At 36.4% G+C, this 17,153-nt stretch overlaps 1 protein-coding gene across 1 annotated transcript in view; it reads left to right on the forward strand.

Annotated features, from left to right (window-relative positions):
• CSMD3 (CUB and Sushi multiple domains 3) overlaps nucleotides 1-17,153 on the forward strand; it is a gene marked incomplete at both ends in the record, with an annotated part of 751,074 nt that overhangs the window by 536,446 nt on the left and 197,475 nt on the right. Inside the window, 2 exons of the mRNA XM_082307341.1 lie at nucleotides 577-764; nucleotides 8,814-9,008. Coding sequence (XP_082163467.1) covers nucleotides 577-764; nucleotides 8,814-9,008 — 383 coding nt within the window. The remainder of the gene's footprint in view (nucleotides 1-576; nucleotides 765-8,813; nucleotides 9,009-17,153) is intronic.

Genomic DNA, 17,153 nt, shown 5'->3' on the forward strand with positions numbered 1-17,153 from the left:
AAAATTAACTAATTAGTTAATTAACTGTAGTTACATAATTAAGTAATTTAATTAAATTTTAAAAAATAAGTAAAATTAAGTTAAAAAGAAAAGATGAGGTTTCAATACTACACCTTTTCATTTAAACTCATTATAGGCAAAATGCTTCTTGCTCTTAGGGTTACTAGAAGATCATGCCCTGGCTGTGTGAAAGTGTTCAGTCTGACTGGAAGCTGTGTACGCTCTACTCTGCAGCTGACTGCATTATATCATAAAGCATTTCTGCGAAGGGTTCCAGTAGATCTAGGTTGTTTATTTCTCTAAAGCTTTAGAAATATTGTTATTGATTTTTTTCTATTTAAAAAGTTTACCTTTTTTTTTTTCTGGCTAGAAGCAAAATATTATTTCTAAGCAGAGAACCAATAAATATAGTATTTCTCTTGTTTTCTAATAAAACACTTCTACAAACCATCTGACAGTAGAGGGTTTTTTTTACTTTTATGAAAACAGTGATAGTAAACATTTATTTAAGTTAATAAGAGTGAAAATGTTAGGCAAAGCATATTCTGTCTAATATTTCTCTTTTTTGTTCTACAGTTTCAGTATAGAACCAAATTATGATTTTCTTTATATCTATGATGGGCCAGATGGTAATAGCCCACTGATTGGAAGCTTTCAAGATAGCAAGCTGCCAGAGAGGATAGAAAGCAGTTCAAATACCATGCATCTGGCTTTTCGGAGTGATGGATCTGTTAGTTTTACTGGATTTCACCTGGAGTACAAAGGTAAATAAAATTTTTTTTCTTTTCTATTAAAAAAGTCCAATGCATGAGTGTAAATTTTAATCTGTTTTAATTTCTCATAGTTTTCTGCCTGGTAATGTTTGGATTTTCCCTAAGAGTATGATAATGGGTATTACCCATACATACAAAATATAATGTTATAAGGGTATTAATTTAAGATAAAGTTTCTAGTATGATTTCATTTAGCTGATACATGATAATGTTAAATGCATGATTCCAAAGAAAAAAAGACAACAGTTTACATCTTTCAAACATAATGATGCAGTGGCAAAACTCAAAAGCATATATACATGTTTTTTCCAGAATATAATTTGTTTTTACTTTTCCTTTATATATTAAGGCATGATGGCATATGTCAATTTAAGATCCTGTAAGATGAAATGATGTGCTAGAATCTAGGAGACCAATATTGTAAGTGAAAAGTATTTTGGCTAGACATTTGTAAGATAGGCCATGGTAAAGCTGTCTACCTATCTCAGACAGATCTGTCTGAGGTCATCACATAGTAAACAAGAAAATACAGGCTTCTAAAATTCATAATCACTAGGAGCTTTCATAACTGCCTCTGTGTGGCTCAAGAAACAGAAATATTTGATATTAAATGAATATTAAAATATCCAACAATCTGTAAAAAGAACGAGAGACAATATATGGATGTTGCTGGTATAGAGGCAATACATCCTAACCTCCTCAGACTTATTTTCTTCTCTATTTATTCTGAAAGTAATTACTAAATGCAAAGGTATAGAAGAGAAAGACTGATGCATTTGTTGCTTTGGTAAACCCACAAAGTCTCCTTTTACTTTTCTAAAGTCATTGGATTCTACAGATGTAATGGAAGTTGTCTCCACAGTATGAGCTAGTCCTAAGAAGTTAAAAGTAGGTCTCAAACATGTTGATGGTGAGACCAGGTGTATGTACTGTTCCACATCACTTAAAAATATTTCTTCTTCCTTCTCAATTAAATTGAAGAATGATAAATGCAGATGGAAGTGCAATAGAAAGCAGTTCAGGGATGCAGAACTTCTAAAGAACAAGAAAATATATTGATTTTTTAAAGGGCCTAATCTTTTTCTGCTGTGCTGTTTAATACAGTCTTGTCTCATGGAATTAAAGGGTTTCTTCCATCCACTAATCCAAGTATGAAGGATACTCATTAGGGACCCAGTCTCTTCTCATTCTTGATCTAGGTTTAAACAAAGAAGGGAACCGCTGCACTTTGGAATCAAGGCAGAATACTGTTTCTAACATTACTGCTAGACTCTGTGTGCCACAAAGATCTCTTATTCCTTTCACTGCTTCCAGGAGTCACAATGCCAAAGAAATTATGCAGATTTTCACCACATTTGTAAAGGGACTGGAAATCTAAATAATGGAAGGATGTAGGCATTAGATTATGTGTTTGTGTGTGTATATGTAAGCGAGGGGAAATTTGAGAAAGGAATCAAACTAATCCTAATTTTCCCTGTTCACCTGAGATGGTTATATCTCTTGCTTTTCTCACAATATCTGGAGTATGCATTTCAACACCTACCTTAGAACAGTGAGACATAAAAAAAAGGAATTATTTTAATTCCCATTAAAAAATGTTAAGGATTATTAAATTTGCACAGCTCAAAATACCTTAAGCAGCGGACCAGTTTACTCAGTGAATTATTTCAGTTTTACTGGGACTATCTGCTAAATATGACACTGCACTGCTTAACTTATTTTAGGAGTGTCATAAGAACACTTACTGTGAGGCTGCACCTCAAATACTGTGTTCAGTTTTGAGCCCCTCACTACAAGAAAGACATTGAGGTGCTGGAGCATGTCCAAAGAAGGGCAACAAAGCTGGTGAAGGGTCTAGAGCACAAGTCTTATGAGGAGCGGCTGAGGGAGCTGGGGTTGTTTAGTCTGGAGAAGAGGAGGCTGAGGGGAGACCTTATTGCTCTCTACAACTACCTGAAAGGAGGTTGGAGCGAGGTGGGGGTCAGCCTCTTCTCCCAGGTAACATGCGATAGGATGAGAGGAAACAGCCTCAAGCTGTGCCAGGGGAGGTTTAGGTTGGATATTAGGAAAAACTTCTTCACCAAAAGGGCTGTCAGGCACTGGGACAGGCTGCCCAGGGAAGTGGTTGAGTCTCCATCCCTGGAGGTATTTAAAAGACAGGTAGATGTGGTGCTTGAGGACATGGTTTAGTGGTGGACTTGGCAGTGTTAGGTTGACAGTTGGACTTGATGATCTTAACGGTCTTTTCCAACCTGGATTATTCAATGATTCTGTGATTCTATGTCTTAAAATTTGAAAGTGATATGACTGTTATTAGTTGGCAAAAGAGCAGTTGTAAAGATTCTTAACAATTTTTTGTTAGTTTCTTGCATAGTGGATTGTAAGTATCCAAATAATGAAAGCATGATATCTGCAATAGAAAACTGACATGCATTTAATTTAGCCAAAATGAATAATTACGTTATTGAGGAGAAAACTGTTAATAGAATGTTTTATGAACCAAGTGTCTTTTTTTTGTTTATAATGCAGTGACTGGGCAGGGAACATGCAGAGCAGCAGACTTCAGGGAGGAGTTATTAATGGTGTGGTATATCATAAATTGGAAGGAAAAGGCAGAGTAAGGTAAAGAATTGATTTAAAGTGAAACCAACTACAGATGATATTGTTCTAGGTGCCTGACTCAGACCAGGTGGCCAAGAGAACATAGATGTTACCTGGAAGAAACATAGCCCTGGTACTCACAGGGAATTTTAACCACTCCAATAGCTGCTGTAAGCAGTCCAAGGGACCTCTGGAGTGTGTTCATGACAATTTTTGATGCAGGTGATTCCCTAGCTGACTAGGGCAAATGCTCTGCTGGAATGGTAACTCACTATTGGGGCTGAAGACCCAATGAAAAGAAAATGGAAAAGGTTGCTGTACTTAATACCTTTTTACCTTGTTTTTTACTGGTATGTTTTGCCCCCAGTCCTCCCTGAACCTACTAGTAGGGTTTGTGGGAGTGCAACATTATCCACAGTGGAGGAAGAGAGTCAGGAAGTAATTAAGCCATCTAATTCTACATATCTCCATTGGAACAGATGAGATGCACCCAAGAGTGCTGAGGAAGCTGGCTGATGCCACTGCAAAACTGCTTTCTGTCATCTCTGAAAGGTCATGGCAGTCAGTGTGGCTCCTGGTAAATGGAAAAGATAAATGTCACATGCACCTCGAAGAAGAGCGAGAAGAGGACCTCGGGAAGTGCAGGGCTAGTCATATTAAACTCAGTCCCTGGAAAGGTTATGGAGCAAATCCTCCTGGAAACTGTTTCTGAAACAAAGAACAAGTAGCTGTGTAGGAATAGCCTGCATGCATTTACCATGGGGAATTGTGCTCAGCCAACATGTCACTGTCTATGAGGAGATGAAAGGCTGTGTAGGCAAGGAGAGAGTAGTGGATATTAAATACTCTGACTTCAGAAAGGCCTTTGATACACTCTCCGCCAGTATCCTCAGAGCTCAATTTGATGACATATGGGCTGGACAAGTGGATGATAACATGGGTGGAAAATTGACTTGGTGATTGCTGATCTCAGACTCTTGGCTAGTATTAATTGTAATTAATAATGTGGACAGTATTCTCTGTATTGATGACCTGTATGATGGGACAGAGCAAGTTTGTGTACAACACCAATTTGGGGGGGAAATGTCAGTACTCTGAAAGGTAGCATTGGTATTCAAAGGGATCTTATGAGGCTGGAGAATCAGGTTGATAGGAGCCTTTGACAAAGGCAAATGCAAAGTCCTGCATCTTCAATGGAATAACCCTGTGCAACAGTAAAGACTGAGGGCTGACTGGATAGTGTAAAGCTCTGCAGAAAAGGATCTGGAGGGCCTTGTGTATGAATTAACCATGAGCCAGCAGTGTGTCCTTGTGGTAAAGAATGCCAGCAGCTTTCTGGGCAGAGAGTGGAAGACTGGAAGCAAGAGTGGAATCAGCAGATCCAGGCAAGTGATTCTTCCCCGTGGATCTTCTGGGATCACACCTGGAGTACTTTTAAGGGCTCACCAGTGCTGGAATGATTTTGACACATAGAAATAAGTCCGGTCGAATGGAGAGTCACCAAGATGATTAGGAGGGTGGAGCATATAACATACAAAGACAGTCTGAGGGAACTGAGTTTGCTTCAACTGTCTAATGAGAGTGTAAGGAAAAGACAGAGCCAGACTCTTCTCAGGGGCACATAGTGATAAGATGGGAGATAATGGGCACAAGTTGCAACAAGAGGAATATCTATTAGATATTAAGAAAAAAAAAAAAAATCACTCTGAGGGTAGTCAAACATTGGAACTGGTTGCCCTGAGATCATGTCATCTGAATCCTTTGAAATCATTACTGAACTGGGCAAAGGCCTGAGCAACATAATCAAATTGGCCCTGTTTTGTGTGGGGGCTGTGCTACACCTCTTCCAACCTAAATTGTTCTGATTCCATGAACTTAACTTTTTCACACAAATTATACCAGCTACAGTTGTGTCCTATATGTAAACTAATCCTATTTTAAATGGCAGTAGTACTCAAATTGTAGTTTATTGACAGGCCATATTTTTCAGATAGAAATCTCAGACCTGACCCATGTCTCAGGTCTGATCCGTAATCATGTTTCTGGTGAGGTTTTGTTCTTGCCTTCCTTCCTCCTTTCATTTCTATTTTATAATGGAGGAGCAGCTTAGTTCTAATAAGTGCTCTGGAGAATAATTATGGAATGTTTGTTATAGTTAGGTATGTCTGTAATATTATCTCTAAGATGCTTATTATGGCTTTGTTCTCTTTGAGACTTAGGGATGAAGTCATAAGTCATCAAGTTCTGGACAAAACACCTGCTTCTCTTGGCTTTCAATGTTGTTTTCCATGCACTGAGATACTAGTTTTCTAGAAGGTTTTGGCATCATTACCATATGTTAGCCAACAGAGACTTCCTTGTTGAACTTGAGATTGCAGCAGCACATATTGCTACCTGTTTTCAGCCTGTATTCAGAAGCCTTAGTCGAACCAATGGTATGCCAAAGTTATCAGAGAAGTAATTGCTGTTTTTCTTGAGGCTTGTTGCAAAATTTTATTATGGGCAAAAGAATTTACACCTAGTATGCACAGCCAAGAATATAATGTTACTGTAACTCAAATCTTAACTGTCTAATGAAAAAATTATTTTTAGTCCATACCTAATTATTACAGAAAATAATTAAAACAATATTACCACAGAAAAAAGACTTTGTAATAATACAGCTAAAATTGTAGTGCACACACTCTCCAGAAATTTTTCTGATGTTCTGCTATACCTGCCACAGCCCTTCTGTGTTTTCAGCTTAATGATTCTAGTATTCTTTGGAAAGAAAGGGGAAGGGCTATAAGGATCATCAATGTCTTCAGTTCTTCAACTGATGCAATATGACATTGATGGTGAAGGACTTCTCCTCCTGTCTCCTGGGAGCACTTTTGTTTTCATAAATGTGCTAATACAGTCTTCTTATTTGCTCTTTTTTCACTGGTTCTCAGCTAGACCTGATGAATCTTTTTGCCACATCTGACTTTATTCTTCTTATATTATAGTGTAGTGTACTGACTTTCTTTACAAGTTCATTTAGCAGTTACTTCACATTTGAAAAAGTAGTTTGAAGGTGCTAAGTATTTCAGGCTTTATTTTTCAGAATAGTTATTAAGAAACTGTATTTCTATAGTGACATTGTTACTGTTTAGTCAGCAACTTCATGAGTCTGTCACAACTGTAACTTTGGGGAAAAGAAAATTACAGGGCTGTAATTTTTCCCTAGAGAAAATTTGTGCTGTGATAGATCATGTCTTTCCTCAGTTTTTGATTTATGCACCAGACATAATAGATTTATCTTTTTCTCTTTTTAATTTCTCATGTAGTACTAATCTCTACTTTATCCAAGGATCTGCTAGAATTATGAAGCATGGATTTCTTATCATAAACTCAAGAATAGTGTTCTCACAATTTCAGTTGTGTATCAATACAAAAATACCAATATCAGTTCATTAAGAAGAAAAAATAATGCTTTCTTGCTATTGTCAAATGTTAGTTATAATCCTAAATTAAATGATCTTTTTTTTTTTTTTTTTTTTTTTTAATTTGAGAATTTGGATTTGAAAGAGTTTTCAGTTTGCCCTAAGGTCTGCCAGACTTCTCAAGTGACAGTGTGGTTGGCTGACATAATAATTATTAACATCTATGTGATATCTTACAGACTTTCTAGTAAATTGTATCTTTTAAGTTTTGATTGTCCATCCAAAGTTTTGAATATGAGTGTTACAAAAGTTTTAGCTTTTCTTTTTGTAATGTCACACTGTGTTTTAAAGCCTCACCATTCAGAACAGGAGACAGATGTTACAGGCACCACACTACAACTATCTAAATGAATCAATGTGGATATCAAATACCTGTTCTTAATAATTAAGTATGTGATGTAACTATTACTTGTTATTGTACCATTTTTCATATCAGAAGCATGCTCTGTAGATTAGATATGCAATAATAATAAATTGTTAACCACATTAGGAGAGCTTCATGGTTTTTTGGAAGATGTGAAGTTGAAATTTCAGAAGAATTATTCTGTGTTTCCATTTTCAAATGTAAATGTACTTTTATGGTTTTGCAACGTAATTCTTTCTCTCCTCTCAGAAATGCTACAAAATAAAACATGGCCTTAGGGGATCAAACCAACCACCTACTTAGTTCATTAGCTTGTCTCTAGTAGTGACCAAGAGCTGATATGTGGCTAAACTATATAAAAGTCAAATATATAATAATTTCTCCCTATTATCTGTAAGTTTTCAGAAACTTCAGTTTGGGTACTGCCAGAATCAAATTAATTGTCTTTGTATTTAAAGCTCTTAAATAGCCTTCCAGGAATTTCAAAGCTCATATAGTCTTTTGGCAACCGCACCTACCTGTAGCAGAAAGTTCCACAGTGCAAATATGCCTGGTAAAAAAACATCTATTTTGCTGTATTTGAAAGTGGGCACTGATCTTGCAGAAAGTGAATAAGTGTTCACTATTGATCTTCTCCACAACACGTTTAAATGGTAAAGAAAGAAGAAGATCTGAAATTTCTGTCTGCTTTTTAAGAAAATAAATTACTCTGAATTCGATCCTGCATAGCACAAAATCATCTGCTTCATTCCAGTTTCTACCATTTCCTAATACTTTTACTGCCTTTTCCTTCATGGAAAAACATTGCAAATTTTTCCAAAATGTTTACCTTTTCTCTCTTTCTGCTTAGTAATGTTGTCAATTAGAAGTGTCAAGTGGTTATTTTTGTGCAGTTTTTTATGTCTTGGCTATTAAACACACTGGTATTCAGATTATAGAGGGAAGAGGGAAGCAAAGATAAAAGCATATGCATATATTTGAATTTATTTTGATATTTTGAAAGAAATAGCTATGAATAACAAGAAACAGAGATAAATTTAATGAATATTTTCATGCTTTGTCCTCCAGTGAGGAAAAAAAACCTGTATGAAAATATATCAGTATATCATATGCATGGATATAAATATTCATTTGGGGTGTATTAATTTTGAAGAAATTCTTGTTTGAATACTTTTTATTTTGTAACAAACTACTTTTATATTGGTTTCCTTCACTTACCAGTTTTCAGACTACAGATTTTGAAACTGGCATGTGTCTTATCTACTGGAACATTGTCCACAGATCTAACTTCATCTAACTATGTAACTACAGCATTGGTCACAGTGAACTCTGAAAAAACAGTTCTCATAATGGAACTCTATAAGAATTATCTAGGAAAAGTACAGGAGAGATGGTTTTGGTCATTATATCAGAATTTGTCCAGTCTTCAAAATGAAGGAGAGAGAACATTTGATGTAGAATTGAAGGATTCTTAAAAAAAAAAAATAGAACATTATGTGTCTACATGTCTACAGGGTCCTCAAAGAAAACCTTAAGAAAGAAAACGCCAGAAAACATTTGTAATGTTTTGGATTGTATTCAGAATTGTGTTTGCATTTGTTTCCTTTATAGCAAAGCTTCGTGAGTCTTGCTTTGATCCTGGAAATATAATGAATGGAACAAGACTTGGAATGGATTATAAACTGGGGTCAACTGTCACATATTACTGTGATGCAGGTTATGTTCTTCAAGGGTATTCTACGCTAACATGTATCATGGGGGATGATGGAAGACCTGGATGGAACAGAGCCCTGCCCAGTTGTCATGGTAAGAGCAGTTTTTCATTTATTATAGTTGCTGTTATTATTCTTGCTTTGTCATATGGAAGAAACAGATACAAAATTAGAAGAAGCAATTTTAATAAACTTCTCTTTTAGGACAAAGCCCTTCTCAATGATATATTTAATAAAAATAACATATTTAATAAATCAGAATAAATATTGTTTCAAGTTTTTGATAACATTGGATAAATAGTGTGACAAGTTATTGTTGCGAATAGAGGTTAATAGTAACGCCATCCTCTATGGCGACCAGTATTCTTGAATTAGCAAATTTACAGCAGAGTGTAGAGATATATACCATATATGTATATTTAAATAGAGCATTAAGTATACTCTGGGTGTCACAATATATGTTTGTTTCCTTTTGTTATATCTGTTTTTCAAACCAGATGAAATATGTCGTATATACAACATTACATCATTCAACCTGTTGGACATGTGGTCTCTAGAAAAATTCAGCTCAGCAAAACAATCATAGCACTGAACACCAGACTTCAGTGGCATCAAATTGGAAAACTGGCCCTAGCAAACTTTTGGAAATGTGTTCAAACTTGTAGACTATGTGCAATGGAAGTCAAAAGTTTCTTCCTCATTTTAAAATGAGATACGAATGTTGTTTTCTAGAGAGGAGTTGGTAAGGGAGGTTGTTGTGTATAAGAGGTTTCCTTCTTTTGGAAGGTCTTTTTTATTGGTAATGAAAGATGAATTTCTTTATCAATGATGCAATAATCATGTCTATTCATGCCACTTATATGATACTTAGACATCTTCCAATGGTATCTATTGTAACACTCACTAAAGGGAGAGTGTTTTGCATGGAAGGACTATTATTTTAATAAAAGGAAAAAAAAATCTTATAATAAAAGGGGTAGCGGATATCTGTAACTAATTCTAACTGCACCATTTTCTTTCCTGGATGAACAAGGCCTTATTTCAAAGATGACAAATCCCAAACTTCTTTAGGATATGATGTCACAGAGTAGAGTTCAATAAAAGTGCCTTAGCTTTGTGATTTTCACTTGTTTTTCTTATATTGCTTTTTCCTACAGTTCAGAGTTGATGAATGTTTGTAAATATGTTGCTGTGATATATTATAGTATATTTTTACCATGTAACCAATGCTTTCCACTTTTGTGGGATTTAGCTCAAGAAAAACAGAACTTTTATATAGCTGTAAGAAAGATGATATCAGTTGATTATCTTTCAGTTACATGGAGCTGGCAGAAACAGTTTGAGAGCTGAATTTTGCCTTCTGACCACCAGTCTCACCTATTTGAAAAATTTGCTTAGTAGACAAATGAGATTCCTGCATTCTGCCAGTTGTATTTTGAAACTCCATTGAAATTGATTGTATCGGGTTTGCGTGGCAAGGTTTTGGTAGCAGGGAGGGACTTCAGGGGTGGCTTTTGTGAGAAGCTGCTAGAAGCTTCCCCTATGCCGATAGAGCCAATGCCAGGTGGTAGCATAACATATTTAAGAGGGGGCGGGGGAGGAAACTGTGCAGCAGCAGCCAGAAGAGAAGAGTGAGAATATGTGAGAGGAACAACTCTGCAGACACCAAGGTCAGTGCAGAAGGAGGGGGAGGAGGTGCTCCAGGCACCAGAGCAAAGATTCCCCTGCAGCCCATGGTGAAGACCATGGTGAAGACCATGGTGAAGCAGGCTGTCCCCCTGCAGCCCATGGAGACCCAGAGTGGAGTAGATATCCACCTGCAGCCCATGGAGGACCCCACACTGGAGCAGGTGGATGCCTGAAGGAGGCTGTGACCCCATGGGAAGCCTGCACTGGAGCAGGCTCCTGGCAGGACCTGTGGCTTCGTGGAGAGAGAAGCCCAAGCTGGAGCAGGTTTGCTGGCAGGACTTGTGACCCTGTGAGGGAACCACACTGGAGCAGTCTGTTCCTGAAGGACTGCACCCCACAGAAGGGACCCATGCTGAAGGAGTTCATGAAGAAGTGCAGCCCGTGGGAAGGACTCACATTGAAGATGTTCATGTAGGACTGTCTCCCGTAGGAGGACCCCATGCTGGAGCAGGGGAAGAGTGTGAGGAGTCCTCCCCCTGAGGAGGAAGGAGTGGTAGAGACAACACGTGATAAACTGACTGCAACGCCCATTCCCTGTCCCCCTGTGCCACCAGACGGGAGGAGACAGAGAAAATTGGGAGTAAAGTTAAGCCCAGGAAGAAGGGAAGAAGGGAGGAGTGAGGGGAAGGTGTTTTTAAGATTTTGTTTTGTTTCTCATTCCCCTACTCTGATTTGATTGGTAATAAGTTAAATTAATTTTCCCCAAGTTTAGTCTGTTTTGCCCATGATGGTATTTGATGAGTGATGTCACCCTGTCCTTATCTCGATCCATGAGACTTTCATTATATTTTCTTTCTCCTGTCCAGCTGAGGAGGGGACTGAGAGTGGCTTTGGTGGGCACCTGGCATCCAGCCAGAGTCAACCCACCACACTGATAGTGTTATAATGAAATGTGGTATACAATACACCTCAGTAGATATATATTTTTTCTTGCTTAATTTTAAGAAAAAAAAAAAAAAAATTGAGAACCTGAACCCCCTTTATAGCTGTAATATTTTGATCTAATGCTTTAAGTATGAAGTAAAAAAGGTTTTTAAAAATTTACCTGTCATTTTTGTTTGTAATATCAATTTAGAATATAGGTTCTTCTGTTAAATTCCTTTAACACATATTTAGCCATATAGGTTCATAGGGGGAGTGAGGCATCTCAGAATACGGAAAAGAGAAATATTGCGAATGAGTATTCTCATTTTGCTCATACTTGAAGCTAAGTAAGTTGGAGAAGAGGAAAGGAGAACTTCAACACTCCAGATGGCTCTCTGGGCTCAAGAGACATGCTTTGGAATGTATAGAATTGGTCTTGTAAAGAGTATAAATCAAAGAACATATAAAAGCCAGCAGTGTGCTCAGGTGGCCAAGAGGGCCAATGGCATCCTGGCCTGTATCAAGAATAGTGTGGCCAGCAGCACCAGGGAGGTGATAGTGCCCCTGTCCTTGGCACTGGTGAGGCCGCACCTTGAGTACTGTGTGCAGTTTTGGGCCCCTCACTCCAAGAAGGACATCGAGGTGCTGGAGCGTGTCCAGAGAAGGGCAACGAAGCTGGTGAAGGGTCTAGAGCACAAGTCTTCTGAGGAGCGGCTGAGGGAACTGGGGTTGTTTAGTCTGGAGAAGAGGAGGCTGAGGGGCGACCTTATTCCTCTCTACAGCTACCTGAAAGGAGGTTGTAGTGAGGTGGGGGTCAGTCTCTTCTCCCTAGTAACGAGTGATAGGACGAGAGGAAACGGCCTCAAGCTGCGCCAGGGGAGGTTTAGGTTAGACATTAGGAAAAACTTCTTCACCGAGAGGGTGGTCAAGCATTGGAACAGGCTGCCCAGGGAAGTGGTTGAGTCTCCATCCCTGGAAGTATTTAAAGAACGGATAGATGTGGTGCTCGAGGACATGGTATAGATGGACTTGGCAGTGCTAGGTTAACGGTTGGACTCGATGATCTTAAGGGTCTTTTCCAATCTTGACAATTCTATGATTCTATGATTCTATGATTCTCTTCTAAGAGAATTTGCGTCAGTAATATTTGATCATTTCCCTGAAGAAAATTATTAGATAAACAACATGGATAACATGAGTGTGAAACTGATACAGTGGTCTAAAGTCCTGATGTTTTGGGTCTGGTCAGGCTTCGGCATCGACTAGCTGATGAATTGTTCAGTCTGTCAAAACTTGCTTTCCTGGGAATGTGCAAAACTAGAAAATATGAGTGTTTACAGACCCTGAAAGTCAATAACTGATGATTTTGGAGTTAGATAAAAGCTGAGTAGAGGCTTTCAGGATGATAGAAGACTAATTTTCCAAAATTTACTCTGCATAAAAGTGATGTTTTTGCAATTGTACCTTTATGTACCAAATATTTTTATGACCTAGTCCTATGTGCATTAGGCATGACTTGCATTTGGTTGAAATCATTATTTAAAATGACCTTGAGCCTCTCTAATAAGTGTGGGAAGTGAACCAAATCATTGGCTTCATTCTTTTATGAACACATGCAATGATTATCCAGGCTAATATGCTAAGCTGCTTGGCATTTCATGGTAGATGTTAAGATCAGGATGTAATTAACATATGCAGATCCAATATTACTATGACAGAGATGATGATTAATGATTTCTCTTAGCTTCACCACCTATAGTTAATTTTAAATTTTTGGTAGCAAACAACAATTGTTTACAGAGTAACAAAAAGCCCTGTAGCGGGAAATCACATATATGACTGAGTGTAATAACCTTGCTCCTACCAGCAGAAATCATTTACTGATCACTAAAAAATATTGCTACCTTTCATTATAGTCTGTTGTTTAATCCTTGGAAATATTTGAATCCAGGCTTCAAAATATCTCCATCTGAAATATGTATCTAATAATCTCAAATATTGTCATGAACTGCCTATTATTTATTTGCTTTTTTATTTTGTAACAAAATTGTTACTCACAATAGTGTTATTCACAATAGTCATATGTACTGTTTGTCTTTTGTTTAAAAGAAAACCAAAAAAGTCATGGGATTGCTCACAGAGAAATTCCATACCATGATATTTTAAAACAACAGGAAAATTCTTAATTATGATTGCAACAAGAAATCTTAATTCCCAGTCTTATGTACATAATTACATACTATAGCCATGGAGGTTTAGTGATTAAAGACTATGCTACAAACCACATGCATATGCATTATGAGGAAGGAGAGAGGACCTTGAACTACATGTCCACTCCTCTGTCATATGACCTGGGGAATAATTTGCATTATTGGGAGCTGGGAAAAGTCTCATCTTCTCCAAAAGAAATATTTTCCTGAAAACTGAAATGTCGGAGGAAGTACCTGTTCTTTGTTTTGGCTCTGACAGTAGTTCTTGGTTTAATTTACAGTAATTCATACTTTTCTGTATGACTTTTTTGTTTCTTTCTGTCTGTATTAACTTGTCACAGCTATTCGAGGTAGCTCAGATCAGGTTTATATCTGAAAACTTTTAGGATGGCAGACTTCACAGAAAAGCTTAATCTTACTAGTTATTATTTTGTAATATATGAAATGTTGACAGTTTTTTCATTAACCATTCAATATTTATTATTTAATCAGAGGCTTTATAGGACACATTTTTATGCACTTTTAACATAATAAAGCTATGATTCTAATGTGGTTATTGCATACTGGTGTGGTCTTTTGAGACCATGACTTTAGTCAGCCAATTTTTTCATGATAAATCGTAGTCAGACTGAGTACTATTACAAATTGCAAGAAAAAAATGAAAATCATAATTTTCACCATTATTGACAATATTATAAAGAATGGAGAATGTTCTTGTCATAGGCAAACATATAAGTCTATCAGAAGATAAAAGACTAAGGCACATTAGGCTAAAACACTTTCTTGGGTGATTTTTATTTAGGATAGGTAGGTAAAGACAAAGTTGTATTTCTAGGTAATCTAATTTACATTTCTTAAAAATGCTCAAGTATGTTAACAGAACAATCAGATCGATTTGGCATGTGGTGGTCTATTTTATACATGCAAGAATCAAGGCTTTTTTTGTGTTTAGAATATTTTGGATGTAAAGATTGTGATCAAAGCAGTTGGAACTTTCATTAACAGTTTTGTCCCATTCTGCATTTTTGGAGTACAAATCTAGAATGCTTGGTAATATTCCCAAATCCTCAACTATCATATATAAGCAATTAAAAAGAGTATTTTGAAAGGCACAAAACAGTTGTCAGAAGCCTAAAATTCATTAACTTCCATTTGTGGTATTTAACATTTTCATCATTATTAAAAAAGCAACCAAAAAAAAAAAAATTTCTAGACAAAATTGTTCATCTTTAATAGACAGAACAGATCAAACGCATATCTAAAATGTAACTGAGATCAGGATCAGACATTATTACAGGGATATGGTAGATGGATAGTAGTATCTGTATTTTGGGTTGGCTACAGTCATGGCTTATTATTTTTGCTAAAAACACCTACATTTAAGTTCTTTTAATTATTTCATGAATTTAACGTGCCATGCTGGTATTTGCTTTTGCACTTCTCTGCAAGAGGTTTGTTCCTCAATGTGATTAATTTGCTTTAAAATAATGTATCTGTGGTAGAGAATTAAGTTTACAGTAAACACTTTGTCTTCATACTTCGGAGGTGGCAGAGGATTGAATGAGATAGTAGAAGAAAAGCAGAGATACGGTGAGGATACAAAGCCAGGATGGCTTATAATCACTAAAGAAGAATTCTTGCAAAATCTGAAATTAATTCTATTCTATTAATGTCTATCTTTCTCATGTTAGGAAAGGGCCTCAGCCAGAAACTCTGAGGATGACATGAGTTTAAATGGTTGGTATTTATGTTATAAAGAGTGGAACAAAGGCATTGAGAGAGTTACTGTGCACTGGAGTGCAAAGACAAACATTAGTCAGCATTCCATTAAGGCAGTAAAAGTACTAAAGGCATTAAAACATGTGAAAGAGGTGGCATAGGTGATGCTGCAATTGTGGTCATCCATTTACCTCTTCTTGAAGCATAACACTTTTATTTAAAAGAAATTTAACCCTACTAATTTTACATTTGAATTATGACTAGCTAAATGATATTACAAAGTGAAATTCATTAATTGCATATGAACAAGTTGTGCCACCTGCTCTTGGATTTTAAATATTGAAGGGGCGCTCTGACTAGATTTCTTCATTATCTACTTCAGAAACCTTTCTTAAATGAGCATTCATACAAAGTATAACTGTTATTTTTCTCATATTGTGCACTTTTATCATGCACTGTCATGCTTGCACAACATCTTTGAGTAGGTACAGAATTCAACTTCACGACATTTACACCATAAAACAAGAAGAAAAGATTGATGCTTTTATTTTAAAACTACTCAGTAGTTCTCTTAAATCTTTATAAATAAAATCGGTAAAACCAGTAGTGGAAAAAAAAAAAAAAAAGCCATAGCCCCTTGGAGTGGCTGTGTTTATATTACTTTACAATGTCACCAATTAATCTGTTAACTCTGCATAACTTTGTGTTTAAAGCTGTGAAGAATGAAATGACACATGTGGAGAGGTAAGATGAAGTGTGCAGAGAGGAAAAATTTGTCCTTTAAAATAATAAAAATTATATTTATTATTAGAGAGTGTGGTATAGCATACATGTATATAAAAGTATTAAACCATTATTAATAATTAATTTATGTGTGTAAAAGTGTTATACCATCATAAGTAATAAACTGATGTGGTATTTCTGTTCAAAGAAAAAGAAATTTAAGGCTGAAAAATCTAACATTTGAAAGTTAGTCCATGACAGAATTAAGGCTGTTATCCAGAGGAGCGTGTGTTTAGAACATCTTCAACAGAGATCTTATATACTACTGTGGTTGGGAGAGGGCATCAGTTGTTTTGTTTTGATCCAGTGTTGATAAAGAGTTACTTATGTTTGAAGTCACCATACGAAGGGCCATTATTTAATCTATTTCAAAGTTTGAAAATGTGTAAGGAATGAGTCAGGCAACTGCAGAAGGCACAGAGTATTCTTGCAGCTAATGAAGATGAATGTTACTGTGAATGAGACTCTGTGGTTGTCTGTGTTTTATAGTCCCAAAGTAATGTTCAGTTTAACTACTTAAGCAGCATGCTTTACTTAAAATTGTCATATGTTGGCTACTTACAAAGCATTTCTTGTTTTCGTTTTATCCAGAATAACACATCCGGTTTATAGAATCACATGAAACATGACCTGAGTACTTAGAATTAGAGTTGAAATCATTTAGGATTTTGTTTTGAATATGTCAAATGCTACTCAAATGCTACGTACTCTGAAAAGTTAGTTCTTAACATTCATGCTTGAAAAGGCAATTGAAGGACTTTTCAAGAAAATATAAAGGATTTTATTTTATTGAAATGAAATATCTTCTGAATACTAAATTTTTGTTCCCAAGCTTCTGCTGCCCATTTTTTACAAATATAAGCCCATTGCTTTACCATTCCAAGCTTTCCTCACAGTATAGTCAGTGGAGAGAGATAGGTTTCTTAAAAGGTCATGAAACGGGATTCAAAGAGCTTGTTAAGAAGGTGTATTTT

This window comes from Platalea leucorodia (genome assembly GCF_965183815.1).
Source record: "Platalea leucorodia genome assembly, chromosome: 1".
NCBI lineage: Eukaryota > Metazoa > Chordata > Aves > Pelecaniformes > Threskiornithidae > Platalea > Platalea leucorodia.